General features: G+C 38.5%; 1 protein-coding gene across 1 annotated transcript in view; it reads right to left on the bottom strand.

Annotated features, from left to right (window-relative positions):
* xylt1 (xylosyltransferase I) overlaps positions 1-21059 on the bottom strand; it is a 53074-nt gene that overhangs the window by 19705 nt on the left and 12310 nt on the right. The window contains exons 2-4 of the mRNA XM_056753980.1: positions 10234-10750; positions 5653-5825; positions 2973-3175 (exon numbers count right to left, since the gene is read on the bottom strand). Coding sequence (XP_056609958.1) covers positions 2973-3175; positions 5653-5825; positions 10234-10750 — 893 coding nt within the window. The remainder of the gene's footprint in view (positions 1-2972; positions 3176-5652; positions 5826-10233; positions 10751-21059) is intronic.

Here is a 21059-nt window from a genome sequence, read left to right on the forward strand (position 1 = left end):
TCTGGGTTGGCCTACAAAAAAACATAATCCCTGGACCAGTCTATACATACTGGAATCAAATAATAATTTTACTTTGTAATATAATAATTTAACCTGAATCACATTTAACATATGAGTGTGGGGTGGTGGAGGAGTCCCCATTTTGGCTCATTTGGCTACTTTGGATATATTTTAGTGCTGTCAATCGATTAAAAACATGAATATGATTAATCAAACATTTTTTCTGTGATTAATCACGATTAATCGTACATAACAATAATATTTTAAAATATAATTTAACAATTACACATTTAATCTTCCAATTGATGTAGAAACAACAAAGTTCTTTAACTTTTTTTTAACATGAATGAAAGCAAACATTCTGATATAAGAAATGATGTCTCTATTAAATTGATTATTTGAACATTAATATAGCTATTCAACAGTATTATTGAGAGCTATCATGTAAGAAATATACAGACATTTAAGGAAGTTCTCAAACACTTTACAATCTTTAATGCAAATATATAAATTAATTGCTGAAGAATTCTCGTTAAAGCTACAAAATCACATTGATTTCTTCTTCTATTTTGTTCTTTGATTAACATTAGTGACAAGAGTCACAGCAGAATATTTAAGAACGTGGCCCCCCTAAGAGCTGTCTCAGTACCCATTTTCACAACTCTTTGCATTCATTTAAGATTTATTTTACACATTGAAAATTTCTGACAAAACGTGTGTTCTGACATAATCTTGTGTGGTTTTATCCATTCAAGCACGAAAGAGAACTTAACACAAATGCGCTGTCTGACAGATATTCACCGACGCAGCCTTTAGCCCGTTACTGTACACACCAAAATGGACCTCGAGTTGCGTTTTGCCGCGTCCCACAGTTTAGAAGCTATCTATCTTCATTGAACATGTATAAGCAACTGTCTCAAATCGCGCTTAAGTGGTTTAAAAGCCTGTACACCAATAAGAGCGTGATAACATAATGTAACACTACTGTAGACAAAGGATATCAAAAAACAAATGGATGCTGTGTTAATTGTGTTAAATATTTTTCAGGCTTTTATTAAAAATAATTAATCGCATGTTTCATTGGTGAACGTTGACAGCCCTAATATATTTAATTTATATAGGTTTTGCATTTAATTCAGTACATTTGGATTAAACTCGTAGTAATCCTGTTTTTATACTGTGATTTATTACATTATCTATTATCAGCCCTTAGGTTGTATTTTCTGTTTTACAGGTTTAACCAAGTTAAATCCAAGTACCCCCTGGGAACCCAATGAGGTAAATTTTGGAGCCCTTGTTGGAAACCACTAGTTTAGAGAAAAACAAGCTCAAGGCAGAATAATATTAAAATTCACTTTCTTACTTACTTTCTCAACAGATTTTCACCACCATTTATAAATCTGTGAGATCACAACACGCTTCCCCTCTCCCGACCCAACAGATAGTAGACTGAGAAATAACTGTACATCACACCAACCAGAAAAGCTGTTTAATAGACCTATTTGTTGTTTTAGAGAAATGGTGTTTCTGAAAAGCATAATATAAACGATAGCAACAACATAGCTCCACCATCCCACACACATATTCTGTAAACACACTGACAGGCTACTTACAGCTCGCACCTGAAGCTGAGCTGAACGTTAGAGATGAAAAAATTAATTTTATTTTTCTTTGATGTTCTGCTTTAAAAGGGGTTTAGCGTACAGCTAACTTCCCTCTCCGGTCTGGAGGTGTGGTGCGCGATGGGGTGATATAGAGGCAGGATTAACCTTGAACGGCAGCGTGGGACAGGCCAAATTCATCACACTCTCGTATCGATCGCTAACACCCTGATTTCTGAGGGCTGCAGAAAATGACATGGCCGTTATATTGATTGTAGCCGAGGGGAGGGGGAGAGGGTGAGCAGGGCTGCTCTATCTCTCATCCTGTGCTCAATATGCATTGAAGAGTTATGTGCATTAAAGACATTTATCATGATAATTTACATCTTCAGACGCAGTTCGGCTTAGGGATAGTAAAACTACGCTGGAGTTTCGTGTATTGAAATAACATCTTAACAAGAAACTATCAAACGTGTCAAAAGCAAATGGTTTAAAGGCCTTTACATGAATAAGAGTGTGATAATAATGTAAAGCTAGACGAAGGATGACAAAATTAATGGATGCTGCGTTAATTGTGTTAAATATTTAAACGTGTTAATCTGAAAAATGTAATCGCATGCGTTAATGCATGATACATTTGATCTATTTTTGTCTACATACACCGCGGGGCCCTTACAAGGAATTCGCCATGTTGTTTCTATAGTAGCCCTATATGAAAAAAACTGATCCACAGAGCTCATTTCATAAATAAGTTTTCTACTTCAGCAAAGATGCAAAACCGTGAAATCTTAGTCCTGTGTCAGCCACCCTAGTGCTTCGAAAGGTAGGGGGAGAGTAAGTGATTGGTTGCAATTTGCAACCTCACCACTAGATGACACAAAATTTCATAAACTGGACCTTTAATTGTAGTAAAACTAATCAATTACGTATTTTTATACTCCATAAATATAAACAACAAGTCTCCATCTATATTCAGAGCTTCACCACGTTCAATATCTCCATGTCCTTGTTTTGCTTCGTCAATATTAAACCGCATTAATTCTGTATAAACAAGAATGCAATCTTCACAAGACGCTTAAACCTAATCCCTTAACAGCTGATGAACCGTCAAGCTCGTTGACACCCAATCAAACAGCCAATGGTGATCTCAATTACCCATAATCCCCAGCTAAACTAAATTGTGACATTGTTTGGAACTAATCTCCGAGCACCCCACAGCTAGATCCTAGTCAGGTGTTAACTCAATTGTTCTTTCTACCGACCAATAAACCTGAATCGTTCCTTAGAGAAAGCAGACAAGCCGAGCAACACAAACCACATCTGCAGTATAATCAATCATGAGCAGAGCAATGGGACACGTTGATCATTTACCTGATTGGGTAATCGGCAGCGCTGAGGTTGATGAAAAAATCCCACGGCCAATCTCGCATGGCCAAGAGGTCCTTCATGCACTGCAGGTACATGGTGAGAAGGCTGGCCCCACCCCATATCGTAGACATGCGCCATGGTGTGACCCGGACGTTGGGGTACTGGTCGGCCAGAGCCACCATCTGCCTGTGCAGGTAGTTGGATCGCTAAAGGGTGAAAATGACAGGATCTGGTTAATTTTAAGGATGTGCGCTACAACCAATTTGACAGTCGTTTAAACAAAAGTTTTGTAACCGTGTAGTTGACAAGTCCAAAACTAAGAATGGATCAGAAAGCGTTCCAAAAACTTTGTGTAGGGCCTATATGTAATACACTTAGACTAAAGAATGTAGGCTACTAAATCAAACTGTTCGTATCCAATGTTTAATGTAGCTAAAACAGGCATTTGTGTTCCACTTTCCTTCCGTTACGATCGTTAATATTTCTGCATTAGCTGATGCGCAAACTTTGACTGGATCGTTGTAGCGGCTACAAGAAGTGACGCAATGAGCATTTGTTTGTTTTGGCTGGTCTATGTCTAGGCTTAAAATATTGAGCCTATACAGCCTTATGAAATCCATTTTATTTTCTCAATTAAGTCTGTTTTTCTTACTCTAAAAGTTCAATTAAATTTAAGTAATGAAATTAAAAAAAAATTTGTTACAGAACGCATTTGATCTTACCCAGAGCGAATGAAAAGGCAGGTGATAAAGCAGACTGCCCATATTAGCTGATTTATAGAACATACATAGGCTAAATACTTGAGTCCACATGTGATTATGATTTTAATATTATTAAACATGTTCATGTTGAGGAAATGCAAGCATTATGCTCGGATGAGAGTCGCCTCAATATTTGTGAACAATTACTCCATCTGAGGAATCTGCGCAGAGTCTGAAAGCGCACACAGATAAAAGTGCTAAGTGATCATGTTTATTCAAGCGTACATCATAAACATTGTAATCAAAGAGATTTCCAAGTTCTGTAAATCTAAAAGCTGAGACACTCTCATCTCAGTTTTATTGAGTGTTCTCAAGATGCATTCACTGCTTTTACAGCTCATTCTGCCATCAAATAACGTCAATCTGTCTTTCATGCATTTTAAATATAAAAATATTGATATTCATTATTAAGTTATTTTTCATGTATGTAGCTTTAGATCATTATCCATTTCTTAATTTTCTGCCTGCATTCGGTGCTTCCGTCCTCGTTTTCTGCATCTTGGCTATAAGAACCCCACACAGTATGGTTACGCATGGCTCCAGAGAAATTATTATCATGCCACTTTGATATTACATAGTTTGCCTAATACCTACCCCTTTCCTTCTTCAAAGCACCCCCACAACTCTTCTTTCAAGTGTGCTGCAATTGGTACAAAGGAAAAGCATGCTAGATTTCACCTAAAAATTTCTTTAGTCTTTCTAAAGTCTTTACTTTTAAAGACTATTTATAATTCTTTTTTTAATATATTGTTTTAGAATGTTATTTAAAATGTATTTAAATGAAATATTAAAACGAAAGTCATTTACATTTTAACATTTATTGTTGTTTTTAGTGTCGTCTAGTAGGAGCTGTACCGTTTGAACGACTAGTCGATTAGTCTCGCACATCCCTAGTTAATTTGGTTTACTACATTAATCCAGGATCATTCATTTAAACAAGATCAGAATTATAATGAGAGAAACAAAGTTTGACCCTCAACTAAGGGGTACGTTGTTGGGGAACAGATAGAATTCAATGGATGAAGGCTTTTCAAACAGACAAGGCAACACAAGGGTTTATGTAACGTGTAGTGCCTGTGAAGCACTTTGCAATGCATACCACAGTCTTGCATACTTGACCCAAAACCCGAGTCTATCATGTTGTTACACAATACCAGAATTAATTTTTTTGGGTCAACTAGCCCTTTAATTTTTCTTGGGTTCTCTGTGTTACTCTACCCCACCTTTAACTCGTCTCTTTTCCTCTGGTCTTTACTTAAAGGAGTCATAAAGCTTGTCTCTATGATGATGGACTGATTGAAAAGAGTCTCTTTATCCTGCTCTTTTGAAATTACAAGACAGCATTCTCACCCCACTCATTCCTGCCATAAATTCAAGTGCCTCATTAAGTGTATTTTTGAATGTGTGTAATTAGGGTGGGGGGTGCAACGTTGTGTGTGTGTTTTTGTGAACAAACAGCCTTTCATGTTCAAACTCTATCTCTTGCCAAGCTGTGAGAATAAACGGTGTGAAAGACGCTGAAGTATAGCTCAGTAATAATCCTCCGTTGGGCTTTTGAAACAACTTACTGAATGAGTTTAGGGGTTTGGAGCCCACTATTTACCCAGCATCCTCCTCTATTTCCCTCTCCTCTCTTTCCTTTCCCATCCCCCACAATTCCTTTTCAGCTGCCTGTGTACACTTTCTGTACATGTCCACATGATTACATGTGAATTTATGGATGGAACATGAGAAATGCTGAATGGCTGAGAATAATATATGAGAATTATATGCTCAATTAAGATGCTGTAAATTGTTTTTCACTTGTGCCTACAAACTATAATGGAAACACATTAAAAAAATTCTTGAATGCTGTTTTGTTGAATGTAAATAATGTTATAGAAGGAAAGAAAGAAGAATAGTGTGCGGTGTTGAAAACATACCTGGTCCACATGGATGTAATAGAAATGGGACGTGTGGTATATGGCCTTGAATAGCCGCTGCACTTGGCGAGAGGCCCGTCCATGCACCACTAATATGAAGGCTATCCGCACTGGTACTGCTGGAACAGTTTCCATAGAGTCTTCTTCCCACTGCACATTCATATTTACTTTGCCTGCGGACACACACATATATCAGACACATTAGCCAAAATGGACTTGTGCTTAAATTAGCCACGTCTAGACATAAAACATATTTCGGCTATGGGGTCAGTTACACTCTCTCTAAGTACCTCCCTAGACACTGACCCCTTCTCTTCTGAATCTCAGAAGGGGGCATTATAACGGCTGCTGTTTCAGAACATTGAAGAAGGCGTGTCATATAACCTTTTCAATATAGTTTTCTGTTTAATTTGGCTGAATTTAATTCCACACAAAACCTTCAAAGGCAACAACACAGGATTTAATTTTGCCCTCCTAAATGCTTGAACACATGGTCCGTTGCATACTATTCGCATTAAGCATTTTTGTCTACAGTCCGTGACCCCATTAGAACAGACCTGCAACCCATTACTGGGTCACAACCCAACAGTTAAAGGTTAAGTTGAGCCAAAAAAATAAAAATAAATTGTCATTATTTATTCACCATCTGGTCCTGTATGACTTTGTCTGCCTAAGGCCTAAAATGATATTTTGAGAATTATCTCAGTGGTTGTTTCTATTCAATAGAAGTCAATGGAGGCCAATGTTGTTTGGTAACCATCATTCTTAAAAAATCTTCTTTGTGTTCTGCAGTAGAAAAAGGCATAAGTTTGCAAATAATAAAATGCATTTTGGGTGAGCTCTCGCTTTAAAACTTACAGGGCAAACAAACACACCGACAGTATCTTCATTGGTCTCAAATGAAACAGACAAACATTTGCAACACTTGAACTGCGCCGAGGGTATCTCTCTTCATCCGCTACACCGCAATGATCCACCACATGATCACCTACTGGTCTATAAGTGTTTCACTGATACCATCGCAACAATGCCTGATATAAGACACGTCCCAGTTTTCCTTCAGACATACATTCAGCGCTCACAAATAGCTCGGAGGAGACCACAAGGGCTGAGCCACGGTCATTTGTGGCTTTCTAAAAATGCCCACAGAATAAATACGTGGTGTACTGCCTCTCTCTCTCTCTCCATGTCATAGTATAGCCTGCCACTTCTAAAGAAGGGCAAGCTGAATTACTCATTACAGGCTAGGAGGTTAATTTTAAAAAGCTTGTATGAAATTACACTGAAGGCACTATGTTTTGGCTCAAGGCCATGCCGACTGAAGCCATGGGCCACGGAGGGGGTAATGACTATAATCTGAGAACCCTGTCTGTAGTTACGGTCCTAAACGGCACTGGTCACCCAGACCTTTTCATAGAGCCTGGATGAGGACAGGCTGACTCTGGTTGGGTGAAGGCAGGGCAAGGGTCCTTTAATAAATGCAATTACAGCACGTTAGCCCTCATGTGTCCTCTGTGTTTACCATGGAGATTAACCATTCCCTCCTTGTGATTTCATGGGTTCTTGATAAAATACTTGCTATGGTATATTTATACAACACATACTTCTTAAGGCCTACGCAGAATCTGCCCACAGAGAGCCACAAAAATCTTTCAAACAGATTTTATTCAGAATGATCTGCACATTCAGTGTTTGTTTCTTAAAGAGATAGTTTCCCCAAATATCATTTACTTACTAATTTCATTTCAAACTTCTTTCTTCTGCAGAACACAATTTATTTTTTAAGAACTTTGGTAACCAAAAAATATTATTATCATGGTGTCTGGAGGAATAGAAAGCCCGCCTTTAAGTCTAAACAACCAATCACAGGGCTAGAATACAGATTAACTAAACCAGCCTGCAATACATTTACAATCTTAAAAGTAGGGATGCACCGATGTATCGCCCGCTATAATTGGCCGATTTTGGATTCATTTAACACCATCGGCATATAGGATGAAAAGGCCGATACCAATGGTTTATTAATTAACTGCATGGAGGCAATGAGTTGCATGTCTGAATAATCCAAAAGGTTTCTCTGAGCATAATAATTAAATAGCAACAGCAGACTTTACATTTACATTTATGCATATGGCAGACGCTTTTATCCAAAGCGATTTACATTGTATTATCCTATACATTTATACTTAGGTATGTGCAATCCCCAGGGATTGAACCCACAACCTTGCGTTGTTAACCCAATGCTTTTACCACTGAGCTACAGGAAAGTTTATTAAAGAAATGTTCAATATAAAGTCAAATATGAGTTAATGTTGTTAATAAAAGATATATTGGATAGCAAAAAGCACATTTGAAGATTGTTTTATTGTACTTTCTTATTAACTTGTGCCTTCTCTTAAAATGTTAAATGGATCCAATTCATGTTCAGTAATTGTAAAGTACTATGCAACTGACCAATATCGGAATCGGACGATAATTGTTTGTTAAAATCAGTATCAGCCAAAAAATCCTATCAGTGGATCCCTACTTAAAAGTGTAAATAATAATTTATTAAATAATAATTTAATTATGTCACTAACCTCATGTCATTCCAAACCTGTATGACTTTCTAAGCGGGACACAAAAGAAGATATTTTGTAGAACATTTGTAACCAAAAAATACGTCTTTTGTGTTCCTCAGAAGAACACAGAAGGAAAGCGAATAAATTATAATTTTTTCCAAATTTGCAATTTTATTGATTCAAAACATCTAAATGTTATGGAACGTTAATGCTGACAACATCCTGTCTTTTTCCCCATTCAATTAAATTTGAGCTGCACTTGCCTTTTATCTTTACCAAAAATAAGATGGCCAGGGTGTTACGAAGATGCCCTCCAAACGAAATTAAACGCCACACAGTTACTTTGTCTGTGCTCTCAGCTCTGTTTAACACATTTTACCAAATTTAAATACATTCCACACACTTCCTCCCACAATCAACTGAGGAACGTGTATAAAAAACCCTGCAAAGATTCCTTTTGGGCCTTGTCAGCCTGGGCCACGTTTGTAACAAATTTTTCCAACAATGTTCATCAAAAACCTGCTGTTTACTTCAGTGTATTTTGCCGCTTGCCACAGCGCTAATTGGCATCAATATTGCAAACCCCTCACATGTTTGCCATCAAAGACGCCGTCTGTTACCATACCATGCAATTACAACTTATAAATACATACAAACAGCATCCATGTGGCAGAGCTACTCTACTGTACATGCTAGAAATAGAAGCGTCCCACTCCGTTCCATCCTCCCCACCCCACACTCTCCGCATATCCCAGACTCATGTCTCTGTGGTGATGTCCCTGTCATATCTGTCAAAACCCATTCTGGTTTCCGGAAGCTTCTCCGGGCGGAGACTCTGCACCCTGAGCAGATCTGTCACTGTTCTATTTGAGCGCATCCATAGGCCTGATTTGTGGGCCGGCGACTGAGCGCTGCATAATTGCGTGAATATGTTTTCTCTAGTCAGCTATGGGAGATTGAAAGGGAAAAAAGACACCGTACAGCAATTACATCTGTCTAACCTCGTGCGGAAATCCAGAATCTCATTTCCAGCCTGTCTGCAATTGTAATTTCAAGCGCTCTGAATGTCTTCTGTCAGACTCTTAATATGCTACTTCCATAAACTTATAAAGACAGGATGGTAATTAATTCAGGATACCATCATTATTTTCACCATTATTTATCATTAATTCCCATAAAGTCAGCGCAGGCTGGGGACTATAATCGGTTGTGAGGCTGTTTCTGAACTAAAGTCAGATTTATCATTAATCTGTTTGGATTTTTTTATTTAGGTGAAGAAAGTCACTAAACGCTGTGACACAATGAATCATAGTGCTAATTTCTGATGAGTTTTCTGATGCGAGTTCATTGCATCTCCTACCGCAATCTTACTTATCCCCATAATTTCCAATCTAATTTCTATCAATATTAAAAAATACGTCACCGGTTTAATTGTTCTGGCTGAGCTGCCAACATGTGACATGAATCAAAAACTTGTATGTTTTGGTTAGGCTGCTTTAAATTCATAAATGTATGCTAAAATGAAATGTAATTTTTCAATGACTGAACTACTGACAGACATAATTTTCCTTCATGTATATATAGAAGGTTCAATTGAACCTTGAATTGTGTGTGGTCAAATCTAAATAATCATAATTAAAATATTTATCTAATTATTCTTATTAGATTCTAATTATTCATCAATTAAGAATTATAAATACAATTTTAGTTACATTTTTTACATTTTGTTAGTAATTTCGTAGTATTGTGTAGCGTTGTATAAAATCTTGTATGGTTACACTCTAATCAAAAGAGGTGGCAAACTGGCCAAAAATAAAACAATAAAAAATTAACATCACCATCTTCTTTCATGTCATATACAACATTTAGAGTGACATGACATAACATTATCCACACAATGAGACATCTTATACCAACTACTCCTTCCACAATCAGATTTATTCTAATAGAACCTGCCCTGTTGAGGTTTCCTGACATTGAGTCAACATCAAGCATGCAGTGTAAAAAGAGTCTAACTCACCCTCTAAGGGGCAATAACGGGTGACCTTCTCAGGCATGAGTTGTCGTTCTTTGTGGCGGCAATAAACCTCAGCTATCTGCTGCCGGCACTCCTTGGTCTTGGCACGGGAAAGGGCGGAGATTGCCTCCTTGCCGCTGATCTCGCATTTGGGCGGCTGGTCGTACTTGATGTCCACGGTGGGCGGGGCTGATCTCTTAGCCTGCTGCAGGTGGTGCCGGTGCTGCTGGGATTGTTCCGGCCGGAGGGTGGGATTGGCTTTCCGATGAAGACCTGTCCGTGTCTGATTGTGGCCCGCCTTTTTATGTGCATACTGAATTACCTCATTAGAGTGTTTTCTTTGCTCGGCATGGGCTTTCTCAAGCAGGCCTTGTTTGTGCTTGCCGGGCACGTGTCTCTGCGTCTGGGAACGCGCCCCAAAGTTGCTGTTGTCTATATTTTCAAAGTCTTTAGGAACTGAATTCTCGTTGTTGCTGTCCACACGGACTTTCTCCTTGGGCCGGTGAGAGTGATAGCCATCCTAGAAGATGAAGACAAAAAATTAGACGCTGCTGCTGAAACAATGTCACACCTGTTCGTAACAAAATATGTGAACTATTAAACACAATTTTTCCCATGTCTGAGTATACTACCAAGCCTTGTCTGCTAGTCTTTATTTTGTGAAAACAATTTTGTATTTATCATATGTCAATTCCGATATAATACACTATTGACAACAGCCTGCAATAGGTCGTGGCCATGACCCCTGATCTAATGCGGCACACCAATAGACCTTCTATTTTCCCAATCTTATTCTGTCCCCCAATTACAGTACCAGTCTTGAAAGGACACGAAACAGCAGAGGAAATAGAGAGAACAAAAAAAAAAATCACAGCGAGGAAGTAAGAAGAGGCACTGAAGCAATTCTCATTTCCTCACCATTACGGTGCAATTTGTCTACAGCGCATTTATTGTAGCTAGCTTGCGAGTGTATTATTTGCGAGGGAAACTTTAGAAGACAAATCCCTCTCACATCACCAGCACTTTGGCCCTCTGAAGGCACCCGTTTAGAGCTGATTCCACTCCCGTCTGCTGCGCCTCCTCCAGGAGCTTTCAGGAGGAAATTACAGGGCCCCGGATTAATAGCCTAGGCGACCACAGGAGGTAAGTTAGGATGCCGGGGAGAAGACTATCGATCGCTTGCAAAAATCTGTCATTTCCCAAGGTGCTCTGGTAGTCCTGCTCTGCACCGCTGAGCACCCCGGCAGACACAGAGCTTCGCTCCCCCATCTCGAGGGGGGAGGCTCCTTCGCTCATGTATCATCCATCACTGGAAGGGTGGGAGTCACTCGCTCGTTTATCAAGCACACTTTTATCTGCCGCTTTTTCCGCCCATCAGATGGGAAGAACATCAGGGGCCACACACACAATGCATACAGTCAGGGAATACTAAAAAAAGAGTCTATACCATTGAGACTGTTATTTTACAATTTATAATCAATTACATTCATGTTTTATTTGACTGTGCATTGGTTTTTTATCCGACGCACATTTATTTCCATTATAATTTTACATTGCAGTGTGTATTGCTCTTCATGTAGTCCAAATTTATTTAAAGCCCCCCTTGGGGTGAATTTTTTCTTAATGTTATTTTACATGTTTATATTTGCTTTTAAGACAAACCATGTGCAAATGTATTATTTTGAACCATTGCAGTATTTTCTACATAAAACTGCAGTTTAACAAAGACAGTTTAAAAAATGCGCTTTGAAAATGCCCCAGTTAATTACTTCATAAACCCGTAACCAATCATGTCATCAGCTCCTTTGACCCCTGTGGATCAATAGTTTGAAGCATAAATATATGCAAAGATGGCACATAGATGTGGGCTGAAGCGATTGCTGCACTGCTGTGTCAGCTCTCAGTTTCACTTTCAGTTTTCATCTTCAGCAGCATCTGGAGGCGGGGCTAACTTGCCTATTCATGTATCTGCATATCTGAGGTACAAAATTATATTCAAGCTATTTTTTACAGGAAAAATTATTTGAATATTTAATTTTGATGGTCAAAGATTAGTTTTAAGGGACAAAATTATCGACCACAGGTGGACTTTAAATAATTCAAGTATTACATTTCTTAGTAAATAATTTATAAGCAAATAAAAGGTTGCCTAAATGAATGGGTGCCTAACTAGAAATATTAAACATATTTAAATATAATGTTTTTACTATTTAATATAATAATATATTTTAGCTGGTTATGGTTCAACTGACTCATCAGATGTGTTTCTTCATTTATATGAGCTGCTTATAAAAACAGCCAGAAAGAGCACAACAGATGGAGCAGAACAGTGTGACTTGCCTCTCTTTACCAAAGCAGATGAATCTTTAGCTGTTTTCAAGAAATTGCTATTCCGGGTCCTTATTCAATTCTATATGATTTATTGAAAAGCTACGGTACTGTGTTAAACAAACTGGGACCAGTTAAGCAGCACTTAAAGGTCCAATGTGTATTTTTTTAAGGGTCTATTGAAAGAAATGCAATGTAATATACAGTTACTATGTCTTCAAAGGTTTATAAATAAAGACTTACAGTACATAATGAAGCGTTATGTTTTAAGAAATATGCTATTTCTATCTACATACACCGTGGGTCCCCTTACATGGAATACGCCATGTTGTTTCTACAGTAGCCCTATACAGACAAACTGCTCTACAGTGCACGATTCGCAAAAACGTTCTCTCCTTCGGCAAAGAAGAGGAAACCAGATGACATCTTAGGTAGCCACCGTAGTAATGCTTTGAAAGGGAGAGCAGTGGAGTCAGCTGTTGGTTGCAATTCCCAACTGGACAGCTAGATGCCGCTAAATTTCATAAGTGGCCCTTAAAAGATTTTGCTCTTTTTGTTGATTGCATGCTTTTATTGTTTTCCTTATTTGTAAGTCGCTTTTGATAAAAGTGTCTGCTAAATGATTAAATGTAAACACAGAATTTACAGGGGTCTTGCAAATCGGACCAAAATGTGGTGCAATGGCCAAAAACATTTGTCTGGATTTGCGTGGATGGAGTGGTCATGCTGGATGAATTTATAAACAAATTCTCCACCTCTGCATAAAAAAACTGACAGAATCACAATAAAATGTGACTAAATTCCTCGTCCATCCTCATGGGTCAATGACGTGTTTTGTGTCCAAATTCATTATTTTCCTAAAAAGAATTTGAATAAATACATGTCATATATCAAATGGATCTACAATATGTCCTTTATAAGAAACCCTTTTCATTTTATTCAAAATTCATTATTTTTTGAGTTTTGGTGTTTGAAAGACCAAAAATGTCAGGTGGTGCGACCGTCCGAACATACAAACAGAGAACAAAACTGAGAAATAAATGTTAATTTTCTCAATAAAATTCTTAATAAAATATTTTGGCATGATTTTATGTTAAATTTCTTATATATGAGGGGAAAAATACTCAGTGCTAAATACATTAAATGAATATTATTTTAAATTAATATATGGTCGCACCACCTGACATTTTCTTATTTGTCATTGACCCATAAACCATGTTCTAGATATCATGTGTTTCAGTCAGACAGGCAGAGATGTAAGAGAAGACTCAATGAAAGAGCAGTGAGGAACAGCGCAACACTGGAATGTAGCTTTGCTCGTTCTCCCGAAGCGTCGCGTCAGAGACAGTTTGACAACTATAGTTATATGTAACCGTACACCTTAATGGTTCAAATGAATAAGCGTTTGGGCGGGGAGTGCCCACATGAAACATAAAACCGAATAACACTCCCGTAATCTGGCCTAAATTTTACTACGTCTGCACAGTCTACAATACATTAACTTCTACATAGAAATAATAAAAAGTACAAAAATTGTCAGGATCCAAGCCGACATCTATCATGGAGTGGTATAAACTCAGGACATGGGTGTGTGTGAACCAAATAACACTAGGAGGGAATGGAGTACTGTTAGTCAACTATTAGGGAAGTCATAAATACTTCAGCTCTGGATGTGTCATGGCTGCAGACATCAGGGAATATTACGTGACTGGGTCTGGAGGAGCACAAGGTTTATACAGGAAGAACAGTGTGGATCAGATGAGAAATGGACGTGTGGGCTGGTGCACGTTTGAGTATAGATGTAGAAATGCTTGTGTGTTCAGTGGTTAATGTCACGGAAACTGTTTTAACTCACGACGACTGGACAGAAACATAAACATCTGACCAAACATAATGATTCAATTTTTCTTATTTTATTAATAGATTAATAATAATATATTTTTTATTATAATAAGTGTTTTTGTTTGATTGCTTCCTTTAGTAAAATAAATATTTAAAACAATGTTTAATATTGATAAGCTCAATGCTTCAGAAATTTTAAGCATTAAGAAAACAATTAAATAAAATATGTTAACCTAATATAAATAAATACAATAAAAGATAAATAACAACTTTTTTACATAACATGAAATGTTTTTAGATCATTTTTTAAATTGTAAAATGGGTCTGCCTAATTTCAATAAATGTAAGCAATAAACATCACTATCAATTAATGTTTATACCATTTCTGTTTGTTTCACCTAGCACAAGATCAGCAAAGTTTGCATCACCCTGTGCTCCAGGGTTGCAGGGGTCACCTTCCTAAAGGCTGCCCTCTGGCTGACCTCTCCCCCTGGGTGGCTGAGCAGGGTCACTGCTGGATGACTCATGTAAATCTCCTACGGGATGGGGTGGGAGGGATGGTCACATACAGACTACATAGAAGATGAGTTTGTAAGCTGATTATGCTATGCAGGATGGGCGCTGAAACCCAACTGTGACCTTTCCTACCACAGAGAAGAGCACCATCAATCACTGGGACTGTCTCCAGGCTACTCAATCAAACTGAACCGACACCAGTGATCCGCATCCGAAACACGTTCACACATTCTGTGCGTCTGAATCTTAATAAAAGCACAGAGTTGACCGTTGAATAAAGATCTAACTCTCAGAAAACCAAAGTACTAGACCTTTTGCTTTAACCCACAATTCGTAACTTTTGCCTCTCTATGGTATCTCTGTTCGAAACATAAAATTTAAGGTTAGTTTAGGTACTTGTGTTACACGTGTTAAGAGTTAAAATAATATTTCCCATGAAATCCGACCTGACCGCTCAAGTTGTAAGTCATCATAATAACCTTACCATTGTAAATCTGGCTAAAGCAATGGGCTTATGTCAACACTGATTGTTTATCTACTAGGTCAATAACTTTTTTATTTTGTTTGTTTTAACTAATACAACCATTAACAATAGACTTCACACAGTTAAAGTTATACATTTTCCCCATAGTAACCCTTTCCGCCAACATAAACATACACAAAAACATTACCACAATAATATGGTCATAATTATAACGATAAAAAAATACAAAGCCTACTATTAAAAATACATATATAATCTTAAAAATACTGAAAATTTTTAGTTAAGCAGGTCTGGAGAATTGATGGATATTATGAGGGAAAACTGCTTTACTTTTAAATTACTTTGAATATATTTTTAAAATATTTAATAGTACAATATACCAAACACCCCCAAGCTGTGTGGATCCTTTATCACAGGGCTACTGTACACTTGGCCCAAAAACTTTTAGCCATGGTATGTCCAAGGATTTTCTCCTTACTCCAATAGGGTGATTTTTGCAATATGCTATTGTCACCTTGTGATCTCCTGCTGGAGGTGGAGGCCATGCTGAACTGCACTGAATTAAAATTGATCTGGATATTAGACAGACTGAGTGAAAATTGCCTCTTGGCTTTGATCCCCTTGAACAGCTGATCTTCACAATAAGTCAAAAACTGACAAAGAACAGAAAAGAGAGCATGTCACATTATGTGGCTGCCTTTCAAAACAGCACAACCAAAAAAGAAGTCATTCACTGTTATGAAACAAGACCCAGCCCTACACACATGCATGCAACCGTAAATACAAAAGCCGAATCAGGCAGCGTTGTGCTCACATATCTAACAGATCGACTATACCTACTCGCTTTTTCAGTAAAGTGTGATCCAACCTAATGAAGGGGATGGTCCTGTAGCCGTTCTCCTTTACATTTATATTTATGCATTTGGCAGACGCTTTTATCCAAAGCGACTTACATTGCATTGTACTACAAATTTGTTTCGGACTATGTGCAAATTTTCCTTGCGGCTCTGAGTGGGCTGCTGGGAAAATTGTGAAAAGTGCTTCCACTGGAGATGACAAATAAGCCCAGCTCTTCCCCCCGAGGCAGGAAAGAACAGGTACGCACGAGAAACTCAGCAGACTATCAGAGCTACAACACCTTCTACACGGGCAGCGTGAGTCACTGGAGCTGCGGATGCACTGGAAAAAAAGAATGATACATTAGAGAAGATAGTTTATCTGAGGGTGAGAGCAGAGAAGGTAAGAATAAGGACAAGAGAGAGAAAACACAAGAGAATGGGAAAGACAAAGGAATGAGAAGGATGTTCTGCTTTGGTAGAGTTAGGACAGTCAACTAGAGGACAAACTAAAGACAACCTATATGAATGCCTGATAAGAATGGCTTCATCTAACCCCACACTCGATTTGTTAGAGAAAAACTGCTTTAAAATGACAAACCGAACCCACCATCAGTCCCTTACAAAGACAATCCAATATTTTTAGTAGTGCTGTCAATCGATAAAAAATATATCCAATTACTCACACATTTTTTCTGAATATACTTTTACATTCTAATAGTTTCACATACAATCTTCAAATTAAATGTAGAAACAACAGATTTCTTTAACAGCATCATTTTATGAATGAAAATTATTTATTTTGACTTTAATTACAGTATAATTGAGAGCTGTCATATCTAACAGGTAGCAAATATACAGAAATTGAGGTTCTCAAATACTTTACGGTCTTAAATGCTGAATTCTAAATTAAATACAGAAAAAATTCTCATTAAAGCTACAAAATACATTAAACTTCTTCTTTTAGTTTGTTCTTTGATTAACATTAGTGACAGTATTTCCAGCAGCAGGTTTAAGAATGCAGCCCCTTTAAGAGCTGACGCTCAATGCAGATCTGACGCCTCTTTCATTTTCACAACTCTTTGAATTCATTTCAGATTGTATTTAACACGTTGAAGTCTGTGCCTAGGAAAATGCTAGACAAAACGGGCTTTCTGGCATAATCATGTGTATTTTTGTTCATTCAAGCACCAAAGAGAGCTTAATACGGGTGAGCTGTCTGACAGAGATTCACTGACGAAGCCTTTAGTCCGTGACTGTATACAGCAGACTGGATCGCTGTCGCCTTGCACCACGTCCCACTGCTAGAAGCTGTCTATCTACACTCAACGCATCAAAGCAACTTTCAAATCGTGCTTAAATGGTTTAAAGGCCATTACATGAGAGCGTGATTTTTGTCATCCTAGACAAAGGATGCGTTAATTGCGTTAAATATTTGTTAATCTGAAAAAATGCATTGCATGCGTTAACAGCCCTCATTTTTATAGTTACACAAACAAGAAATATTAGGTCAAGTTACAATGGTAGTCAAAAGGGCCCCAGAACAGTTAGTTTTCCAACATTCTTCAAAATATCTTCTTTTGTGTTCAACGTAACAAAGACACTTCCAACAAAATATTTCCAACTATGTTGGAAGATCCCTCTGCAGTTCATGGTGTCTCTCGACAGGCACTAATTAGAAGTCAATTCAGGTGTTTTGCACTAAACATAACCAAAAACTCTCAGTTAAATCCATCCAAACATCTTACACGCTTTCATCTTTCTGATGGATGGGGAACGTAACCAGCTTCAGCGCTTTGATAGAAGCAGCTACGAAGAAAGAACACGAACTTCAAACAACGTCTTTTCTGCATGACAACTTCAATGTTTCTGACGAACCCCTATTTGAAAGCATGCATAGTTTAAAACACCTAGACAGATGGAGGCAATCATCAATCTTTGATCACTGACTGCCACAACACAATCGACCATTTGTAGATTCGCAGATGGAGCACAAATCTAGCATAATACTAGATAAAGCAAAGATGTCCTAGAACACCACACTGACCTACTTCCCATCATGCTTGTAATATTAACTCATCTAATCGACTAAATTCATTTATTTTTGGATGAACGATCCCTTTAATTGTATGTAAAAGCTTTACATCCACGTTAAGCTGTGGTCCGTTCTCACAGTCCTCATCATTAACAGACAATTTTAGCTTACACGAGGGCACAAGCTTTAATTGTTGGGGCATTAACAGCAAGTGCCTCAAGCATAAAGATTCACATCTAGTTTTTGATATGCTGCTTTTCACAGCCGGTGGACTAAGCTCACAATCATCAACTCTGGATTCCCTGTGAGGAGCGCAGAGGTTCTCATAAGCCCCTGCTAAAGGCGCTTTGTGCTGTTTTTTCCTATTGAATGCGGCCCTTGGCTCTCCGAGCACCTGTTGGCACGGGGCCTGATTGGCATCCTCCTCCTCCCTGTGACGCAACAGGCCTGTGTATCTCTCGGGTGCGAATGAGAAGAAATTAAGCCTGGCTTATCCTGCTGCTTTAAGGTTTAAGACCTCGGCTTTTGTATCAAGTGGTCAACACTAATCCATTATAGTAGGGCTTTCTGGCAAAACACTCTGGAGTTGGGGAGATTTGTGAGGTACTAACTAGTGAGAGTTGGCCCGTTTAAGAAGGTTTCCTGTTATCAGCCCAGCATGTAATCAATTTCTCATGTTTCGTTTGACTGTATGTGTCTACGGCTGTTCTTGTTGTTAAAACCGTTACCTCAAAATAAACAAACAACCACCTTTCTCTGGCATCTTTAATGAGGTAAAGCCTTGCAGGCAGTGTCTAAAGAGGCATACAAATGAGGCCGAGCAGCAATTAGAGATCCACAATGGGTGCAGCCTCACTCAGCTAAAGATTTTTTTTTAATGAATGCTCAAGGTGCTTCTTGTGAAACAGATTGTTTGACATTCTGTGGCTCCATCGGCCCCCTCGCATACGAAGTGGTCTGGGACGAGGGCCCCACTGCCTTTACATAACCGCCCCTTTCATTCAGGAAACGTAGGAGAACTGCCGCTTTGTGTGGGCAAGTTAACCGCCCGGTGTAAAAAGCATATCTGCGTAGGACATCTTGTTTAAGCATCCACTCGTTCACTTGGTTGTGTAAGCATGAAGAAACCTAGCATGGTCTGAAATACCTTTCCGCAAACTGAGACTCGAACAACCCCACCCTGGCTGGGTTCCTTCGGTTCTCTCAGCCGCACGATCCACCAGCGGCGCTGAGGCTCGGGTTTATTTTGGTCTAATCTCTTCTTTAATTGCTAATAGCAAGGTGTATGCACGAAAAGAAGCCCGATTTGGACATAATGACAGCAGAAAGGTCCAGGAATAAGAAGGCCAGGCGGTTTTCCAAGCCTGTTATTTGGGAGTAGCAGAGGAGGCATCAACCAAGATAGAACATTCAGTAAGCTATAACATGAAGGCTGTCTGTGGCCCATGTGGAAGAGTGAGAAAATCAAAAAGAACATCAAGCCACCAACTGGACTGGCAGAGCCCGTCTTGGGTCAGTCTCCCCTGCCATGCTTTTACATCACATCACACCATGCTAATGCCCCTAAACCATACAGACGACGAGCTAAGCTCTATCAATTTAGATACATGTACGTCTCACCGTACCATTAAACCTAACACTCACACAAACCTTTCTGAACATTTACATTTTCAAATAAACATCATTAAGTTTAATTTATAAGCCGTTTCCCTTATGGGGACCAAAAACAATTTCCCCTCAATGTCAGTATCAATAGTAATAGGTAACCCAAGAAGCACTGGACCATTTATTGGCATACCGTTCCATCTTTTCCATCTCTTTTTCAAAGACTCTGGCCAACGGCACAACACAGCAGGTCTCCATTTGATTTTTGGTAATGCATCAGCACGAGAACCCGCACTGAAATAGCACTTTTCTGACTACAGCGGTCACACTGCGTTAATTTACATAGTTAGCAAATTTATCAAAAATATATGCCAGTCGATAATCGCAGAGCTGCATTTTTCTTTTAATAGTTACTGATTTGTTTAGAGAAAAACAGCATGTGGGAAACCACCTTATGAATTCGAATTACTTGATTACATAAATGCTTGTTTCCATACAATCAGTTCCAACAAACAATTTCCTAATTATCACTCGATGAACTTAAAAAAGGAAAGCCAACGGCCAACAAAAGCCACATTATAATTAAGTTTACCCAAAAAAAGGGTAAACCCTGAACATCTAAATCTAAAACATTTAAATGACAATTATAGACTAGATGTGTGAGGTGGGAAGCAGTTTAGAGTCACACTGGCAGCACATGCACCACATCATTTATGGTCGATGTGTGTTGCAGGGGGTTTGTCAATAGAAGAAATCAATGTTGTGAATAGTGACGCAACAGTCATGTTCTAAATGAAATAAGACTGTGATGGCAGTGGGATCCCCTTGCAGCAGACCACTGCAACTCAATTCTACGCCAATAGTCGAAACATTTCCCTTCTGTTTATGACTCAGTACATTTGTTGTTCTCTCTGCTCCACTGCCGCTGCGATGCAAAACAAGCTGTTGGAATATTAATGCACCGCTTCTCCACACAGACCAGATAACACCTCCTCAACGTTTTCTAAATAACTGCATTCTTTGTTGTTTGGTACGTTAGTCTTTTGGATTCACAAAGAGCAAACTTTTAGAGAAACTGCTCAGAGATCTATCTAGCGTGGCACAATTCCATTATGCCCTTGTCCAATTCTACAATATGCTGAATTAATGCGACCTTCTGATCGGAATCCAAATAACAATATTA

This window comes from Triplophysa dalaica, chromosome 7, assembly GCF_015846415.1.
Source record: "Triplophysa dalaica isolate WHDGS20190420 chromosome 7, ASM1584641v1, whole genome shotgun sequence".
Classification (NCBI taxonomy): Eukaryota; Metazoa; Chordata; class Actinopteri; order Cypriniformes; family Nemacheilidae; genus Triplophysa; species Triplophysa dalaica.